Genomic DNA, 20,086 nt, shown 5'->3' with positions numbered 1-20,086 from the left:
ACAAGCCCTCCTAGGGGGGGTCCATGGGCATGCTCCCCTGTAAGAAAATGTTGTCTATATTAACATTTAAATGCATCAATCTGGTGCACTTTGAAAAGAAATTCAGAGGTTAGACTTGATTATTCTTATCTATGGATGGAAATATTTGTGCTGTAGCCTGAACTATTTTACACTTCAGAATTTTAACCTATATATATATATATATATATATATATATATATATATATATATATATATATATATATATATATATATATATATATATAAGTAAGTGGGATTGTCTGGAATCTGGCAATATAATAACAATTATGGTGGGATACACTGGCTAAGCAATTTACAAAAATGTCTGTGCTGACATAAATAGTTTACATGAGGATACATTATAATTTTGGCCCAAAGTTGGAGACCATGTAGAAATTTTGTTGCAATTTCAAAACTGGATTACCCGGGAACTGCTTGTTGTACCGATCACATGTGTTGAGTGAAGAGTTCTTGAGATATTTCACAGAGAGTAATGGGTGTGCAGAGATTTATGCATAAGCAAATATGATAACATGTCATGTAAGTTCAATGTTAATTTTCTCGCAAACCATATGTCACAGCAACTGGCGCTAATAGTCTGTCAGAGGGAGAGCAGGAGTGCGGTTGTGAAGAAATTGTTAAGGCTGATGGATAACATACAGTAAGGATTAGTGTTCTGGGCAGAGAGATTTAGAACATAGTATGTTTATTAATGGGTAAAGGCTAATGCTGCCATTGTTTTGCCATTAATGTGTGATTAATCTATTAGTGCTACTGGTGCATGTTTTGAGTATTAATCTGATCAGGACCACCGTGTCCCATTATTTTCTGTGAAAGCACCACTGATTAAGATGCACAGTTGATGATGTTGTGTTTCAACACAACATCATCATCATTAATTGCAACATTTCTGTTTCTTTAATTCTGTTAAATTATCGTGATTTCAATATTGACCGAAATAATCATGATTATATTTTTTCCCATAATCAAGCAGCCCTAAAACCCGCGAATCGCCCCTTGCAGCTATATTTATTTGTCATCTTCCATCGGGGCTAAAATTGCTGTGAGCTGGAATAAGCAAGAAACATGAGTCTTGTCACTATAACTGGAAATCATGTGCAAATGCTTTACAAGAAATATTAGCCCAATCGGCCAAATCAGTAATTAATGCCCACAAACGTGATTTTGGAAAGGCCACACCCCTCACAGTGTGAGTCAGATTGACTGGAAATTTCTCCCACATATCCAGCTCAATGTGCTCTACACTTTTGTGCCTCTTGGAACATAAAAATCCACCATGATTTGCTAATTTACATAATGTGAAAAACAGTAATATGAATAGACATTTGTCAATTTCGATTCTCGCCCCCAGACCAAGTGTACTAATTTTGGTGAAATTCCGTCCACAGTTTTGCGGTACACTTGTGGTATTTTTGGCGACCCCTATGGGTTGAGCTCAAAATCTTTGTGTAGGCCTATTCCTCAAGACGGACTGAGACGCCCCAAATTCCCCAAAGCTCAATCACTGATAAGTCAAAACGCAAGCACCATTGAAGGGATTTTATCAATATAACAGATGCAGCATTTCAAATAGTCCTGCCATTTCGCCCTCTAATCGGATTTTAACAGAACTTGGTACCTACATTCAGGTCCTCGTGCCAGATATCTCCATCAATTTAAGGCAGGATTGACAAATTTCAAGTCAATCGATCTCACAGGGTGGGGGCGTGGCCTTTTAAAGTCATAGCGCCACCATCAGGCCAAATGGAATCATATTTTATTGGAAGCACAGTCACTTATGGTGAACCCTAATAATAAACTGGAGCAAAAACATTGGGGCTCTACCCCTTCAGGGTTTAAACCCTAAATATAGCTGCAAGCTGCAATCTGCGGTTTCAAACCCTTTTACGGCCAACTAAAGGAAGCAGCCCAATTGCAATAGCTGCAAGCATCATTGAGTGGATTTTGATCTTCATAAAACTGAGCAAACTCACTTCAGCTGCTTTAATTCAGTAGAAAAATGTTCACCAAATACTTGTGGTGTTTTGGGCGCCCCCTATGGGTCAAACTCAAAATGTTTGCGTAGAACTATTCCTCATGACGGACTGAAGATATATTATGAATTTTATGATGATTGGTCAAACTGTTAGTGAGTTATGGCCAATTTCCTGCTAAGCTCTGTCCTTGGCGAATTTCTTTAATTGATTGCGGCCATGGGTTTTCCCCAATCGTGCTAAATTATAGTACAGAAATGTGTATCTCAGTCCCACAAGGCTGCATACCAATTATGGTGTTGATAGAATCAAAATTGCCAAAGACTATTCATAATACGGTTTTCACATTATGCAAATTAGCAAAAAAACATAATGGTGGACCATTTTGGTCCAAGAGGCTTTTTTTGGACTTGTGTGAGACATTTCAAGTCAATCAGACTTACGATGTGAGTGGCGTTGCCTTTCAAAAATCACTATTTTTATCGTTAATTACAGCACCACAATGTGGTCGATTGGTCTCATATTTCTTGGGAACTGAATGTGCATAATTTCCAATCAGTTTTGTGTTTCTGGCTAAGTCCAGCTCACGGTAATTTGAGACGTGGTGGAAGACAACAAATAATAATTAAAGCTGCAAGCAGTGATGGATGGGCCCTCGTGCCTGTGCGCGTGTCGGGGTTACTGGCGGATGCCACTCCTTGCGACCGTGCATTTGCATGGCACTCAGACACTGCAAATCATCACCAATGAAAAGGGAACTCCATGCTGAGTTCAACGATACCTCACACAAGACTCTACATCAAACGGGTCAATAGCTATGAAAAGAGGCGTGTCTAACGCATAGGGGGCGGGCCAAACGATGACCAATGTAAACGGAACTCTCTGTTGAGTTCAATGATACCTCACACAATGGTGTACAATAAATGGGTCATTACGTATTAAAGGGGGCGTAGCTTAAGCATAGAGGGCGGGCCAAACCATCACCAATGAAGAAGGAACTCTCTGCTGAGTTCAATGACACCTCACACAAGATTCTACCTAAACGGTTCAAATGTTATGAAAGGGGGCGTGGCTACAGCATAGGGGGCGGGCCAAACCATCACCAATGAAGGAAATCTCTGCTGAGTTAAAATGTTATAAAATGGGGCGTGGTCTGAGTAAGTGGGCGTGGTTAAATTATAGGGGGCGGCTCAGTGTCACATGTAGACCACACATTATAAGTTTCACGTAAATCGGATGATGTTTGTCATATAAGGCCGATTTTATGTTGCCAGCGGGGGGCCAATTTTGGTGAGTTTTTGAATATGTTAAGCCCCTCAAAAAGCCAATTCATTTGCAGAAAATAATAATAATAATAATAATAATAATAATAATAATTCCTTCAGTTTCAATAGGGCCTTCGCCGCTGTCAGCGCTCGGGCCCTAATAATAATTAAAGCTGCAAGCAGCTGAGTTCAATGATACCTCACACAAGGGTCTACATCAAACGGGTCATTAGTTATAAAAGGGGCGTGGCTAAAGCGTAGGGGGCGGGGCAAACCATCACCAATGAAGAAGGAACTCTACTAGACCCTTGTCAATCGTGACAAATTTTGGGCAGATACAACAACGTACACTCAAGTTACAACAACTTCTTTGTTCATCGCTAAACACTCAAAATGGCCGCCACCCCACGCCCAAAGAAGAAAAAAGTTTTTCTTTTAATATTTTTTCATCTTTAAGGTGTTGAGATGTTACAGACGAAGTTTGAAGTCCATCAGATGAAATCTCTAGGAGGAGTTTGTTAAAGTATAGCACCTTGACTTTTAGGCCTACTTCCTGTTGCCACTAGGGGGAGCTATGACTTTGAGTTAATTTTGTCGGATAAATGTTCTCAGAGTTAGAGTCTCATGAATCATGAAAAGTTTCGAGCTACTTGGACGATGTAGAGTGAAGTTACACCCACTTCCTGTTTCGGTGGCGAAACGCACAAAATGGCCGCCCCGCTACGGCCACGCCCTATGACGAAAAGTTCTTCTTTTAATAACTTTTCATCTTTAACATCTTAAGATGACACAGACCGAATTTGAAGTTGGAAGGAAATCTCTAGGAGGAGTTTGTTAAAGTACGACATGTGAAAATGGCCAAAATCGCACTAATTTAAAACTTTCAATTCAAAATGGCGGACTTCCTGATGGGTCTAGGGTACGGCTCTAATGAGCTTTTTTGTATGTCTTGACATGCTACATATGTGTACCAAGTTTCGTGAGTCTACGTTAAACGCACTGCAGGAGCAAAATTTTTTAAGTTTTATAGGGGGCGCTAGCGAGCCATTTTTGTGCAACAATTCCCGAAACCCTTAAAATACATACATTATCACCAGACTTGATGCGACCGCCAATTTTGGTGAGTTTTTGAATATGTTAAGCCAATTCATTTGCCGTAATAATAATAATAATTAAAGCTGCAAGCAGCGATGGACGGGCCCTCGCTCCTCTGCGTGCGTCGGGGTTACCGGCGGTCACCGCTCCTTGCGACCGTGCATTTGCGCGGCACTCGGACATCGCGAATCGTCACCAATGAAAAGGGAACTCCCTGCTGAGTTCAACGATACCTCACACACAACTCTACATCATACAGTTCATTAGCTGTCACAGGGGGCGTGGCCAAAGCATAGGGGTCGGGGCCAACCATGACCAATAAAAAAGGAAGTCTCTGCTGAGTTCATTGATACCGCACACAAGACTTTATCTTAAACGGTTCAAATGTTATGAAAGGGGGCGTGGCTACAGCATAGGGGGCGGGCCAAACCATCACCAATGAAGAAGGAAATCTCTGCTGAGTTCAATGATACCTCACACAAGACTTTATCTTAAACGGTTCAAATGGTATAAAAGGGGGCGTGGTCTGTAGGGGGCAGCTCAGTATCACATGTAGACCACATATTATAAGTTTCATGTAATCGGATGATGTTTGTCATATAAGGCTGATTTCCTGTTGTCAGCTATGACCAAAAGCTATGATCAAAAGTAAATATTGGCCTGTATGTCCTCAGGCCTGGACTCTTGTTGATTGTGGGAAATTTCAAGCAGATATGACAATGCACACTGTAGTTACAGCCACTTTCTTGTTCATCGCTAAACACTCAAAATGGCCGCCACGCCCATACTGTTTAACGAAAAGTTTTTCTTTTAATAACTTTTCATCTGTAAGGTGTTTAGATAGTACAGACCAAATTTTAAGACCACTGGATGAAATCTCTAGGAGAAGTCTAGCACCTTGACTTTTAGGCCTACTTCCTGTTGCCACTAGAAGGTGCTATGACTTTGAGTCAATTTTTTCCAGTAAATGTCCTCAGAGTTATAGTCTTATGAATCCTGAAAGGTTTCGAGCCAATTGGACAATGTACACTCAAGTTACACCCACTTTCTGTTTTGATGGCGAAACGCACAAAATGGCCGCCCCACCACGGCCATGTCCAACGACGAAAAGTTTGTCTTTTAATAACTTTTCATCTTTAACGTATTAAGATGGAACAGACCAAATCTGAAGTTGATGAGTTTGTTAAAGTACGACGTGGAATGGGCCAAAATCACGCTAATTTCGAACTTTCAATTCAAAATGGCGGACTTCCGGCGGGTTTAGGGTATGGCTCCAATGACGTTTTCTGTGCGTCTTGACATGATAGATATGTGTACTAAGTTTCTGAGTCTACGTTAAACGTTCTGCAGGGGCTCCATTTTTTTTATTTTGTAGGGGGTGCTAGCAAGCCATTTTTGTGCACTTATTCCCTAAACCCTTAAAATACGTTAATTTTCACCAGACTTGATGCGACTGCCAATTTTGGTGAGTTTTTGAATATTTTAAGCCCCTCAAAAAGGCAATTAATTTGCCGTAATAATAATAATTCTTTCAATAGGGCCTTCGCCGCTGTCGGCGCTCGGGCCCTAATAATAGCAAACCGTAGCATAAACAATAGGGTTCTACCCCTTTGGGGTTTGAACCCTAATAAGCAGGTGGCCCCTTAAATGGTAGCCTAGGCCACAGTGTATGAATGTGTGTGAATGGTGCCTGTAATATGTAAAAGTGCTTGGAGTAGTCGTTAAGACTAGACACTACAGAAACTATTAGAACTACAACTTTCTGTTGGCTGAGAAAGGGTTTGAACCTGCAAATCGCCGTTTATATTACCATTTGAATTTCATTTAATAGGGTCCGAGCGCCGACAGCGGCGAAGGCCCTATTGAAACTAAAGGAATTATTATTATTACAGCAAATGAGTTGCCTTTTTGTGGGGCTTAACACACTCAAAAACTCACCAAAATTGGTGGTCGCATCAAGTCTGGTGAAACTTTACGTATTGTAAGGGTTTCGGGAATAGGTGCACAAAAATGTCTCGCTAGCGCCCCATACAAATAAAACAATTCAGACCCTGCAGTACGTTTAACGTAGAGTAACGAAACTTGGTACACATATGTAGCATGTTGAAACGTACATACCCTAAACCCAACAGGAAGTCCGCCATTTTGAATTGAAAGTTTGAAATAAGTGCGAATTTGGCCATTTCCACATGTCGTACTTTAACAAACTCCTCCTAGAGATTTCATCCGATCAACTTCAAAGTTGGTCTGTGCCATCTTAAGACGTTAAAGAAGTTTTAAAAACTTTTCGTCATAGGCCATTTTGTGCGTTTCGCCATCGAAACAGGAAGTGGGCGTAACTTGAGTGTACTTTGTCCAATTGGCTCAAAACTTTTCAGGAGTCCAACCCTACGGTGGCCAACAGGGGCAAACACCCTGCAACTTAAGAAAACACAGGCAAATAGACAAAACACAACCATATTAAGAAAACAACTTCATTAATTTGACAACACATGCACAGTAGCTGGAACACTCTTTTTGATTGGTGATGGTGCAGAAGCGCAATGGCCCGTCCAACGCTGCTAATTAAGGGCCCGAGCGCCGACAGCGGCGAAGACCCTATTGAAAGTGAAGAAATTATTAGGGCCCGAGCGCCGACAGTGGCGAAGGCCCTATTGAAACTGAAGGAATGATCTTTTTTCCATCGTAGACTCACGAAACCCATATGAAGCATGTCAAGACGTACAAACAACGTCATTGGAGCCATACCCTAAACCCAACAGGAAGTCCGCCATTTTGAATTGAAAGTTTGAAATTAGTGCGATTTTGGCCATTTCCACGTCGTTCTTTAACAAACTCCTCCTAGAGATTTCATCCGATCAACTTCAAATTTGGTCTGTGCCATCTTAAGACGTTAAAGATGAAAAGTTATTAAAAGAAAAACTTTTCGTCATAGGGCATGGGCGTGGCGGGGCGGCCATTTTGTGTTTTTTACCATCGAAACAGGAAGTGGGTGTAACTTGAGTGTAAATTGTGGCTCGAAACTTTTCTGTTTCATAGCCCCCTTTCATAACTGGTGACCCATTTAAGGTAGAGTCTTGTGTGAGGTAACATTGAACTCAGCATAGAGTTCCCTTTTCATTGGTCATGGTCTGGCCCGCCCCCCATGCTTTAGCCACGCTCACTTTCACAGCTAATGAACTGTATGATGTAGAGACTTGTGTGAGGTATCATTGAACTCAGCAGGGAGTTCCCTTTTCATTGCTGACGATTTGCAGTGTCTGAGTGCTGCGCAAATGCACTGTTGCAAGGAGCGGCGTCCGCCAGTAACCCTGACGCACGCGAGATGTGAGGGCCCGTCCAACGCTGCTTGCAGCTTTAATTTCTTTTATTATTCAAATAATGAAGCTCAGCGTAAATTCTTTCAGGAAGACGTCATTAACCCATTCACTACTCTTTCTTCTTAAATTAAATCAGCTGTTTAGAAGCAATACTTTCAGTTAAACCAATCAGACATGGCCACGAAATTCAAGGGCCAATCACAGCATTACAGCTCTGCTTTAAGTCTGTTCTCCCTGTGCTGTCAGCGTCGTTTCAGGCAAAGCGCTCAACCCTCCACCTCCCCTGCCGCCTCCGGTCATTGTGTTTCTTTGAATTTAAAATCCTTCTCATGACCTACAAAGCTCCAAATGGTCTAGCACATCATATCTAGAAGAGCTCTTAGTACCTTATTGTCCCATTAGAGCACTACACTTGCAAAATTCTGAGTTACTTGTAGTTCCTAGAGTCTCTAAAAGTAGGATGGGAGCCAGAGCCTTATCTTACTGAGTAACTCAGTGTATCAACGCTGTAGATTTATCTAAGTGAATAATGTAATATAGACAGTAACTCTGTATCTCTGTCAAACCAACCCCAGTCTTATGTCAGTGTAGATCTGGGTCACTACCCCCAAGTGTTTTCTACTGCTTTCATTAAACATTAACTGTGTCTAAGTATATTTCTATGTATCTGCCTCTTGAAACCACACGAGTTCCACTTGAGAAGGGAAATAAAATACAAGTCCCTCCCCCTGCTGTTAAAAGAGGTTTGAACGTGTGTTTTTTGTGCTCTTTTTGATTGTTTAAGCAAGTTCTTGACAGACAAGAATAGACAATAATAAATGGAAAACTTTACTAAGAAATTTAGCATTAGTGGTTTAAAGAAGGACAAGAAAGTCACATAGTGATAGAATTTAAGGAACTAGATAAAAGTTGGTATCTCACCGAGGTTACATAATGTATGTCCCGGCACAGCTTTGTCTCCCGGGGAAAGTCGGCAAGATCCAGGAAGTTGTCCACAACCACTTGGCCAATCAAGTCATGGCGAGAGAACCTGTCAAAGTCGTAGATGCTGAAGTGCAGTTTACGGCTTGACAGCTCGGCGTACACCACAGGAAAGAGAAACACCTCATCGAACACTGGGTTGAGTGTCTTGCGGTGCACCTTGGTCTGGTGCTTGGTTTTGCGGTCAGGCAGCAGGTAGATCTTGACATAAGGGTCGGAGGTCCCTGAGAAGTCCTTTGCCGGAAGATCCTGAGCCTTGTGGATCTTCACGATCAGCTGCTCTAGGTCAAAGTCAAACTTCAGAACGAAGAGGAGACGCCCACAGCTGTCTGTGCAACGTCCATCTTCTGCATCCACCGATCGCTGTTTGTAGAGTTCTGGTTTGATTCGGCCCAAACCAGACAGTGACTCTTGACGCTGGAACTGAGCAGGGTTGAAGTCTGGATTGGACAAGTTCATCTGACGACGGATGGAGTTGTGCCTGTAAACAAAGTGTAAAATTAGACATATTAGAATATTAAAATAATTTTGCTTGACTATATTATTTTATAAGTCCTTGTTTCTGTGAGGCAACTGCTGAAATCACTTTGTTCCCTTAAGCCTGATGTTTTATATTCTGTCAAATTTGTGAAAAGGTATGTCTGAACCAAGAGGTCTAGGTATCTGTGACTGTGTAACTGTTTGTTTCCATATGTGTTTAATCTGCCAACACTAAAAGTTGGACAGTAGCTTTGTAGATCAATGTGTACCGACCGTACAGATGAGGTAGGCTCAGTAATCTGCCTCTGGACCCTGTCCCTGGCCAGGGTGTGGACCTGGTTTTTCTCCAGTTTGGCTTGGGTCTCCAGGGGGATGTCCGGTGACGTGTGGCTTATCTTTAGTCCTGACTCTGGGACAGCCACAGCCGAGGGGGGTCCTGAAGGCTCCTTCACACAGTCATCCTCGCTGTACTCCCTTTCCTCCCCCTCCACCTGTACAGCAGTCATCAGTGTTTATAGTGTGTATAATATTATGGAAATGCTATTAAAGGATGGGGAAATTAGGTTGGGTGCCTTAAGGAGTTGTAAAAGCTTGAAAGAAAGTTTATTTTAGTTTGACACTAGAAGCGCCATAACTTTTTCTAACTACCTATTTTGCATATACCTATATTGTCATAATGACCGACTAGAATTTAGAAAACCAAATAAAGGGGCTTTGGGTGTTGTTGTTTTCCACAAAAACACCCATTATTCGCCAGGAACAGTGCCAATTAATGTTGGTACTCTCCTCAGCCTCTCCTCTGCAGCTGAATAGATGCATTTGTATGATTGCATGCCGTACAGAGCATTAAGACTAAGGGCCCTATTTTAATGATCTAAGCGCACAGCGTGAAGAGCATGGCGCAGGTGTGTATAGGGCGTGTCCAAATGCACTTTTGCTAGTTAAACAACGGAAAAAAGGGTCCGTGCGTCGGGCGCATGGTTCAAAAGGGTTGTACTTCATGTGTCTTCATTAATTCATAGGTGTGTTTTGGGCGTAACATGCAATAAACCAATCAGAGTGTCATCTCCCATTCCCTTTAAAAGCCAGACGCGTTTGTACCTTGGCGCATTGCTATTATGATGGCGGATTTGCACCGTAATATTTTTATTTGTAATCTTTTGCATGTTTGTGTGCTGCTGCATAGTGTGCATAAGCCTAGGCGCATTTTACTAATTAGCTGTTAAAATAACAATGAAATGCTGCGCAATTGACTTTAGACCAGGTTTTTTGGGTTGGAGGAGAGTTATACTCAGTAAAGGTAATACAACAATTTTTCTGCCACATGGCATCGTTTTGTCATTGATTACATGCCACTTTGCAACAGAGACCTTATTTATTAATATTGATTGATTTCAATATTGATCGATCCAACACCAAAGATTATTTTGTACCTTAAAATAATGTTTCCAAAATTGTTTCAGTGTTTCATTAACTCGTTTGAATGAGACATAAGAATAATGGTAATGGTAACAGTAATGGACAATTCCGCTTCCAACCTGTAGGGGGACCGAAGAGAAAAAGTGCTTTGGTGCCTACTATGAAGGTGCTGGTTGACAAGTAGCTAATGCTAATGCTTGGTCTATAACATTAGCTAATTCTTGGTGGCTAACATAAGAGTACAACATCGTTCAAAACGCTCAGTTATTTTTAGTATGATTGTTTTGACCACGGTTTACAACTCTGGGCTAACCCACAAATTCATCAGTAACGTTAACTGTATAGATAGATGACTAATCTAATGGTTAATTTAGCCAGCTAGCACACCCCTGTCTGTCTGCCTCACTCTTAAGGCGCTGCAAGGCTTCAGTCAGGATGAGAGCTGACAACAGCCCCAGCCCAGGGACACATCCAGTCAGCCCCCAGCCAGCTAGCAGCCAGCTACTATCATTACAGCAATCCAAACCCGGTCAGCACTTAACTCCGGTGCTAAGGACGCTAACGGCAGTTTACTGAACTGTCGGGAAACAGACCCAGGCACCTGAGTCAGAGCAGCAGCCATTCGTAACGTTACACCTCCATTAGCGTTACCAGTCCTTCGCTCCCCTCCTTCGCTTTTAGCCGTCTCTACAGTTAGCTAAATTTACCTGGCAAAAGGGGGATAAAGCACCAAAACAACTAACTAAAGATGTGGTAGCATTGTATTTGGATGGGAAGGATAACTGGGAGTTGGAAAGGGTGTGTTGCAATTCTGCCTTCTCATTCTGCGACACAGGTTCGTGGATCTGAGTGTCGCAATTTCGGTTTCATAGCGCATATCGTTACAGCCCTACTTCCTGCTGCCTCAAGATAGCAATACGCCCAGAATTCACCTGAACACACCTCCCTGTAAGACCAGCACGCCCATGGGCGCAGGTGTATTTGCTATTTAAACGGCATGGGTGCTGGACGGGAAATTGACAACTGCGTCGGTCTTAAACTAGCAAAGGCACTTGTGTCGGGCTTTGCAAGATAGGGCCCAATGAATGAAACTTTGAAACTCATTACGCCAATATTCACTCACATGCACTTATAATCACACTAAAGCATGTAGACCAACAGTATTCATCCTTTCATGTGTAACAAATCAAAAATGAAAGCGAACTAATCACACTTTCTGTCTGACTATAAAAGTTGTGTACCGACACGGAGTCCCATGTGTGCACTATACACTATAATAGTAATTATTTCAGAAATGTTATTTATGTGATTCATTTCAACAAAACGTTTCTAAATTGTATTCCTTTCAATGGTTGGTGTGGGTGTGCACGATTAGATGGCATTGACTGTTGAATTGAAAGATGCACTGAGCATGGGAGAGATGGAGAGATAAATATAAATGCTGAGGGGTACTTATTGATGTTTACTTTTAAATAACTCGACTGGCCAGGCTAGCAGAGTCAGCAGGGGACTGGTGAGTTGATTTCCCGATCCTAAAGAGCAACTTGTAGTCATGAGATGGCCGCAGAGATGGTCTTGCTAGCTTGAGCTCATCTTCTCCACCTTTGTCTTGGTTTTTGCGCTTATGTTTACATTTGAAAACTTAAGCCAGTTGGCTAGCTAGCCTAGGGTAGCAGAGTTGGCAGGAGACTGGCAAGTTGATTTCCCAATCCCTATGAGCAACTGATAGCCACATTCCATCACTGTACAACATCACATAAAGCACAACTTATATTTATAAGGTCAATTCAGTATACATTTTGCGGAGCTGACGGAGAGGCGACTGGAGAGTTTCTGTGCCTTCTAGAACATTGCACATGCATTGGGTGGCAGTGTGAAAATATTTTATCTCAAATAGCACATTTTACTGTACACTGCGTACACTGAGTACACCAGTGTTGTAAAGTAACTGTGTATTGTGTGTGAGGAGCTGCATGTGTTCTTGCTGTTATAGAGATTAAAGGAGAATTCCGGCCAATTTTTACGATAATCTTGATCGCTATAAATATGCGAGTACTGTCGATAGAAAAAGAAGAAAAAAAAATCGGTGCTGGCAAACTTGAGTTGCTAGCAGGGCGAGCTAGATACCAGCAGGATCGAGACAGGGTAGGTGAATTTAAACAATGTCTGAGTTGAAAACGCATCTTGTTGTCAATGTCACGTAAGGGCCATGTTCATGTTGCACAGACATTTTAATTGCATTTTGTGTCTGTTAAGAGGCACAAAGGCACTCTAAAATATGCCCAGACAACTGCCGTTTTAGCTAAGTGGAAGCTCGTAGATGTAGCAGCAAGAACTCAAGTTTGCCAGCACCGATTCGGGTCGTTTTATTTTTCTATCGACAGTACTCGCATATTTATAGCTATCTATTCTCCTTTAACACAGCACTATAGGATGATGTGCACATCAGCGATAACAAAAAGATACAGATGCTTAAGGTAAGCCTCTTCTCCTTACCTCTGTGAGGACGGGCTGTTGGTCTCCACCCAAGCAGTGCGCCCCCTTCAAGACATTTGGGAGGAAATGGCCACTCAGTGGCACCCAGCATAACTTCCATGAGACAAAGAGGGAGACACTGAATAGAGCCAAACCACAGGTGGTGACCAGCAGGGACAAAAGGCTCACCGATACATCTAGAGATGGAAGAGAGAGGCGGGGAGGGGGGACTAAGTGAACAGTGAACACAGCTTTTCCATCATAAAAAAAACCCCCAAAAACACAGCTTTTCCATTAAAAAACTCTGGCACAGACAAACCCTGCTCCCCAGGAAGGACAGACTGTGTTTATTCATAATACTAAATGAGAAGGAAAACATATTACTATTTTCTCGGTGTACACTGTAAAAAAAAATAATCGTAAAAAAATCGTAAAAAGTCTGGCAGCAAAGTTGCGAAACCCTTACCGTCAAATGACAGTAAAAATACAGAAAATGTTTACAGGAAATATCTGTATTTAATTCTGATACAGATATTTCCTGTAAACATTTTCTGTATTTTTACAGTCTATTGTAGAATTAAATACAAATCTTGTTATAAAACATTTCTAGAATGTTAAACAAATGTATAAATCTTAAAAAACTAAGAAATATTGCAGAAATACCTTAAAATTACATGATTAAATGAAAACTGCTGTTTTCATACGGTTTTCTTTGGTAAATTGACAAGATTATCCAATCCATCCCTGTCAAAGTACAGATTTCTGGATGTAAAACACACACAAATTATGTAAAATGACTTTCGAATACCCTCCTTTAGACGTTTATTTTATGATTATCCAATTTATTTACAGTAAATTCCTTTTTAATATTGTTTTTTACTGTACAAAAAAAGAAGATAATGGGATAATACCTTGCAGAAACATTATGATAATAGTATTACTTTATATAAACAATATTTGAGAGTATTTACAAGCAACATATAAACATTCTTTAATAGTTATAAAAAGCAACTATCCAATATAGTTTTACCATTATTGTATGGGTGTGTACTTTATATAAACATTATTTGACAGTAATAACAAGCAACTATCCAATATATCTACAGACTTTACCTCATTATTTTATGGGGGTTTACTTTATATAAACTCGTCTTTATAGTAATTAAAAGCAACTATCCAATATATATACATACTTTTACCATTATTGTATGGTGTTTATATAAGCATAGTTTCATAGTAATTAAGAAGCAACTCTCCAATATATCTACATACCTTTACTATTAATATATGAGGATACTTTATATAAACATTGTTTTATAGCAATTTAAAAGTAACTATCTTTTTCTCATTGAAGTAGGGGGTTTACTTTATATAAACATTTTATAGTAATTTAAAAGCAACTATCTGGTATATCTACAGACTTTTCCTCATTGAAGTAGGGGGTTTACTTCATATAAACATGATTTGACAGTAATAACAAGGAACTCTCCATTATATGTACATACATGTTTATTTTATATAAACTTTATTTGCCAATAATAACAAGCAACACCAATACATCTACAGACTTTTCTTATAAGTGCATGGGATTTTACTTCATAAACATTATTTGACAGTAATTACTATCACTATCCAATATATGTTCACAACTTTCTCATTAGTAAATGGGGTGTCTGCTGACATTTTACAGCATTGTCCAATCCATTCACTGCAGATCCCTATTTAAGATGTATGAGATTTTAAGATGTATCATAACCAGAAAGTATCATAAAATGACCATTTACTGCTTGCTTTACAAAGAAATGCACTATTGAAACAGTGCTATCCTTAAAGTTCACATATGAATAAAGCAAAAACTGTCTGGTACATTGCATTATAGCAAAAGGGGAACTATGGGCAATTTGGGAATTCATACATGTGTGTTCAAAATGTTAGTGAACATGAACAACTTTCTCCAAAATCCAAAAACTCAAATGTGTGATGTCATCTGATATAATGTTTGGAGCTTTTACCAAAACAATGAATAGGCTTTATGCACGGGAGGCTCTTTAGAACTTCCACATTAATGTAAGCCAGCTCATTCACTTCCGGTGGAATGTCAGCACAGCAACAGCCACAGCACAGCAACAGCCACCAACCAAAGCATCTTTAATTTTGATCAGGATAAGACATTTATGAGGTAGAAAACAACCATAAATATATGTTATAGTAGTGAAGTATAGTAGTTTAGTAGTTATATAGTTATTTCTTAGCAGTAGGCCTAATACATAAGTGATGGAGAGATGAGAAAGTCGTATAAATGTCAGCGTTGTGAGGGAACGACAGCTGAGCACTGTTGTGTCCCTCTGTGTTCATCGTCAGCAAAATTTAATTCTTCTTTGAGCTTCCATACTTTCCCCTGTCATGGGGATGGTCATCAACAACGTCAAAAATGTATTGTGAAGATCAGAAGAGAAAAGTTTGTTATCTCTCACCACACTCGTGTGTGCAGTCGACACTTTGTGTCAGAGGACATCGTCGAGCCGGTGGCTGAAGGGGGTAGAAGGAGGCTAAAGCCAGGCGTAGTTCCTGTCTTGTTTCCCTGGAATAACTTCTCTCTCGGAAAAGTAAGACTTGGGGTACAGGAGCGGATCAGAGCAAGACTGGAGAGGATGGAGACCGACAAAGTTGCTGGCACTCTTTGTGCCAACAATCATGATTATTGTTCAAAGCCGGACCCTGCGTTTGTGGACTTGGTGGTCTCTGAGAATGAGAGTCTTTGGGATGAAGTTGCCCAGCTGAGGCAGCAGCTGGAGCAGCTGTCACTCACGCAATGTTTTGGGAACAGCGATTTGGTGGCTCGGACACAGACATTCGTTTTTACACAAGGTATGTAAAGCTAGCTTTTTTGGTATAGCTGCTAAACTATTCAGGGCTCGACATAAGCAATGGCCCGATGGCCCGGGGCCAGTAAAAAAGTATGTCGGGCTAGGTAGTTGATTGGCCAGTCTCTGATCCACCAGTGACAGTTTCGTTTTCCGGCAATTTCCAACAAAAACCGACCAGCAAAACCAGCAAAATGCCATGCAGCTTCAAATATAATTCATTTGGATACAAGCATTGCATTTTGGAAGATAGACGGGATTCTGAACAGTGATGCCCGTGCTGCACACGCACACACACAGACACACACACATAGACACAGCAATGAAGAAGGCACTCTCTGCTGAGTTCAATGACACCTCACACAAGACTCTACCTTAAACGGTTAAAATGTTATGAAATGGGGCGTGGCTTAAGCATAGGGGGCGGGCCAAACATCACCAATGAACTCTCTGCTGAGTTCAATGACACCTCACACAAGACTCTACCTTAAACGGTTAAAATGTTATGAAATGGGGCGTGGCCTGAGTAAGTAGGCGTGGTTATATTATAGGGGCCGGCTCAGTATTACATGTAGACCACAAATTATAAGTTTCTAAGCAAGCAGCGATGGACGGGCCCTCACTCCTCTGCGCGCGTCAGGGTTACTGGCGTTCGCTGCTCCTTACGACCGTGCACATGCGCGGCACTCAGACACTGCAAATCGTCACCAATGAAAAGGGAACTCCCTGCTGAGTTCAATGATACCTCACACAAGACTCTACGTCATACAGTTCACTAGCTGTGACAGGGGGCGTGGCCAAAGCATAAGGGTCGGGGCAAACCTTTACCAATTAAAGAGAAAGTCTCTGCTGAGTTCATTGATACCTCACATAAGACTCTACCTTAAATGGGTCACCATTTATGAAAGGGGGCGTGGCTTAAACATAGGGGGGCAAAACAAACCATCACCAATGAATAAGGAACTATCTGCTACCTTAAACAGGTCACCAGTTATGAAAGGGGCGTGGCTTAAGCATAGGGGGCGGCCAAACTATCACCATCAAAAACAAACTCTCTGCTGACTTCAACGATACCTCACACTAGGGTCAACCTTAAATGGTTCAAATTTTATGAAAGGGGGCGTGGCCTGAGTACGTGGGCGTGGTTATATTATAGGGTCCACCTCAGTATCACATGTAGACCACACATTCTAAGTTTCATTTAAATCGGATAATGTTTGTCATATAAGGCAGATTTTCTGTTGCCAGTGCTATGACCAAAAGTCAATATTGGCCTGTATATGTCCTCAGGCCTGGATTGTTGTTGATTGTGTGAAATTTCAAGCAGATATGACAATGTACACTGTAGTTACAGCCACTTTCTCGTTCATCGCTAAACACTCAAAATGGCCGCCATGCCACACCCACACCGTTTGACGAAAAGTTTTTCTTTTAATAACTTTTAATCTTTAAGGTGTTGGGATGGTACAGACCAAATTTGAAATCCGCCAGATGAAATTTCTAGGAGCAGTTCGTTAAAGTATAGCACCTTGACTTTTAGGCCTACTTCCTGTTGCCACTTGTGGGCGTTATGACTTTAAGTAAATATCTGCCTTTATTTGTCCTCAGGGTTGGACTCTTATAAAGCCTGAAAACCTTTGAGCCAATTGGACAATGTACACTCAAGTTACACCCATTTCCTGTTTTGATGGCGAAACACACAAAATGGTCGCCCCGCCACGGCCACGCCCTATGACGAAATTTTTTTCTTTTAACAACTTTTCATCTTTAACGTCTTAAGATGGCATAGACCAAACTTGAAGCTGATTGGATGAAATCTCTAGCTGTGCTCTGATAGCAGGCGCGCGCATGTCTGTGTGTTGTTCACAGACATAGCTAGCAAGAAGCGCAGAGCCCGTCCCACTGCTGGGCAAGACATGAGTAGATCGTGTCGCGCAGCCCATGGTAGGGCCCTGTCAAAAGGGTGGCGGGTCATCGTTGTCCTCATCCCGCTGGCATAGCCGGGGGGAGAAGGATAACTGAGCAGCGCTAATTGTATAGTGAGAGAGAGGTGGAGCTCCGCGAGCAGCGGTGACCTGGTGTGTGCTTGTGTGGGGAACATCTGTCATGACATCAGCGTAATGTTCAGTGGGAACAAGGGCTGCTCGGTTGAAGGGAAACTGCTCTTTAGAAAGACTGAAGTGGCCCTTAAAAGCCACCAGCACTGCATGCTGGGTGGCTCCGGGGGTGGTTTTGACCAGGTGGGAGCCACCTTCATTGTCCTTTGGTCCAGTGAAACCTGCCGGTCAGGGGCCGGCTGCCGCTGTGGGGGGGCAGGCAGAGGAGCGGCGGTCGAAGCCTAGGAGGGTGCAGCCACAGCAGAGGCTGTGGGGCGTTTCCTCTTATGGCGGTTGGTGGAGCGGTGGCGCTGCTGTTGGGCAGCCGCTTTCCAGGAGCCAAGCCGCCGTAGCCACCCCGCTTCCTTGGTCGCCTGGTGAAGGTGGGACGTGGCCGTCTGTAAGCTATCGGGAGCTATGGGGCTGTACAGAAGCTCACGTCTGACCTCCGTGGGTAGCTGTGACATGTGGAGCCAGATGTGAGGCAATCATCATTCGGGGAGACGAGTCATCGGACTCGCACTCGCCGAAGACGCCCCTCTTCTAGTGGTTCCAGGGCATCGACGGTGTCACGTCGGTCTGCCCAGCTGCCATCCCCTCTCCGTCGACTCCAAAAGCCAGAAAGCGTCCCACCCGCCGTTGAAGCTCTTTAGATAGCAGGCGGTCGCAGAATGGGCAGGAGGCGTCGGAGGTGAGAGCCTTGCCGGGCGTGAGAGGCACCCGAGGCAGGTCTCGCAGCGGAGGTGGAGGTCCAGCAAAAGATGTAGCCGGCCTTGCAGGCAGGGGCAGAGGCGGACGCCGCTGGATCATAATCTTCTTCATACTGCTTGCTTGAAGAAAAAAGTGGGAGCAGAGCAACGGGTCCGCTCTATTTATATACAATATTTGCGGATGTAGTTGAAGCCCGAGCAAGGGCGGGAAAGAAAATCTTCACGACTGCGCAAGAGCGAAGGGATAAAACCCATAGTGTGGCTTAGAGTGGCTTAGAGGGCGAAGCCTATACTGAAATAGAACCTTGACTTTTAAGCCTACTTCCTGTTGCCACTAGGGGGCGCTATGACTTTAAGTAAATATCGGCCTTTATTTGTCCTCAGGGTTGGACTCTTATGAATCCTGAAAACTTCTGAGCCAATTGGACAATGTACATTCAAGTTACACCCACTTCCTGTTTTGATGGCGAAAACGCACAAAATGGCCACCCCCACCACGGCCACGCCCTATGACGAAAATTTTTTTCTTTTAACTTTTCATCTTTAATGTCTTAAGATGGCACAGACCGAATTTGAAGTTGTTTGGATGAAATCTCTAGGAGGAGTTTGTTAAAGTACGACGTGGAAATGGCCAAAATCGCACTAATTTTGAACTTTGAAATCAAAATGGCAGACTTCCTGTAGGGTATGGCTCCAATGACGTTTTTCTGTATATCTTGACATGTTACATATGTGTACCAACTTTCGTGAGTCTACGTTAAACGCACTGCAGGGGCTCAATTTTTTTTAACTTTGTAGGGGGCGCTAGCGAGCCATTTTTTGTGCGCCTATTCCCGAAACCCTTAAAATATGTAAATGTTCACCAAACTTGAAACCAAAATTTGGTGAGTTTTTTGAATATGTTAAGCCCCTCAAAAAGGCAATTCATTTGCGGGGAAAAGAATAATAATAATAATAATTCCTTCAGTTCCAATAGGGCCTTCGCCGCTGTCGGCGCCGGGCCCTAATAATAATATAAAGCTGCAAGCAGCGATGGACGGGCCCTCGCGCTGAGGCGCGCTCGGGGTTACTGGCGGACTCTGCTCCTTGTAACCGTGCATTTGCGCGGCACTCAGACACCGCAAATCGTTACCAATGAAAAGGGAACTCCCTCCGAGTTCAACGATACTTCACACAAGACTCTACATCATACATTTCATTAGCTGTGAAAGGGGGCGTGGCTGAAGCATAGGGGGTGGTTCAAACCATCACCAATTAAAAAGGAACTCTCTACTGAGTTCAATGATACCTCAAACAAGACTCTACCTTAGATGGGTCAGCATTTATGAAAGGGGGGGGGGCGTGGCTTAAACATAGGGGGCGGGCC

At 42.4% G+C, this 20,086-nt stretch overlaps 1 protein-coding gene across 1 annotated transcript in view; it reads right to left on the bottom strand.

The window, feature by feature from the left end:
- The window catches only part of syt9b (synaptotagmin IXb), a 111,391-nt gene that overhangs the window by 65,586 nt on the left and 25,719 nt on the right, over positions 1 to 20,086 (bottom strand). The window contains exons 2-4 of the mRNA XM_078257724.1: positions 13,072 to 13,247; positions 9,430 to 9,647; positions 8,617 to 9,157 (exon numbers count right to left, since the gene is read on the bottom strand). Coding sequence (XP_078113850.1) covers positions 8,617 to 9,157; positions 9,430 to 9,647; positions 13,072 to 13,247 — 935 coding nt within the window. The remainder of the gene's footprint in view (positions 1 to 8,616; positions 9,158 to 9,429; positions 9,648 to 13,071; positions 13,248 to 20,086) is intronic.

This window comes from Sander vitreus, chromosome 8 (genome assembly GCF_031162955.1).
Source record: "Sander vitreus isolate 19-12246 chromosome 8, sanVit1, whole genome shotgun sequence".
NCBI classification, from domain to species: Eukaryota; Metazoa; Chordata; class Actinopteri; order Perciformes; family Percidae; genus Sander; species Sander vitreus.
This window is presented reverse-complemented; position numbering and strand designations above follow the sequence as displayed.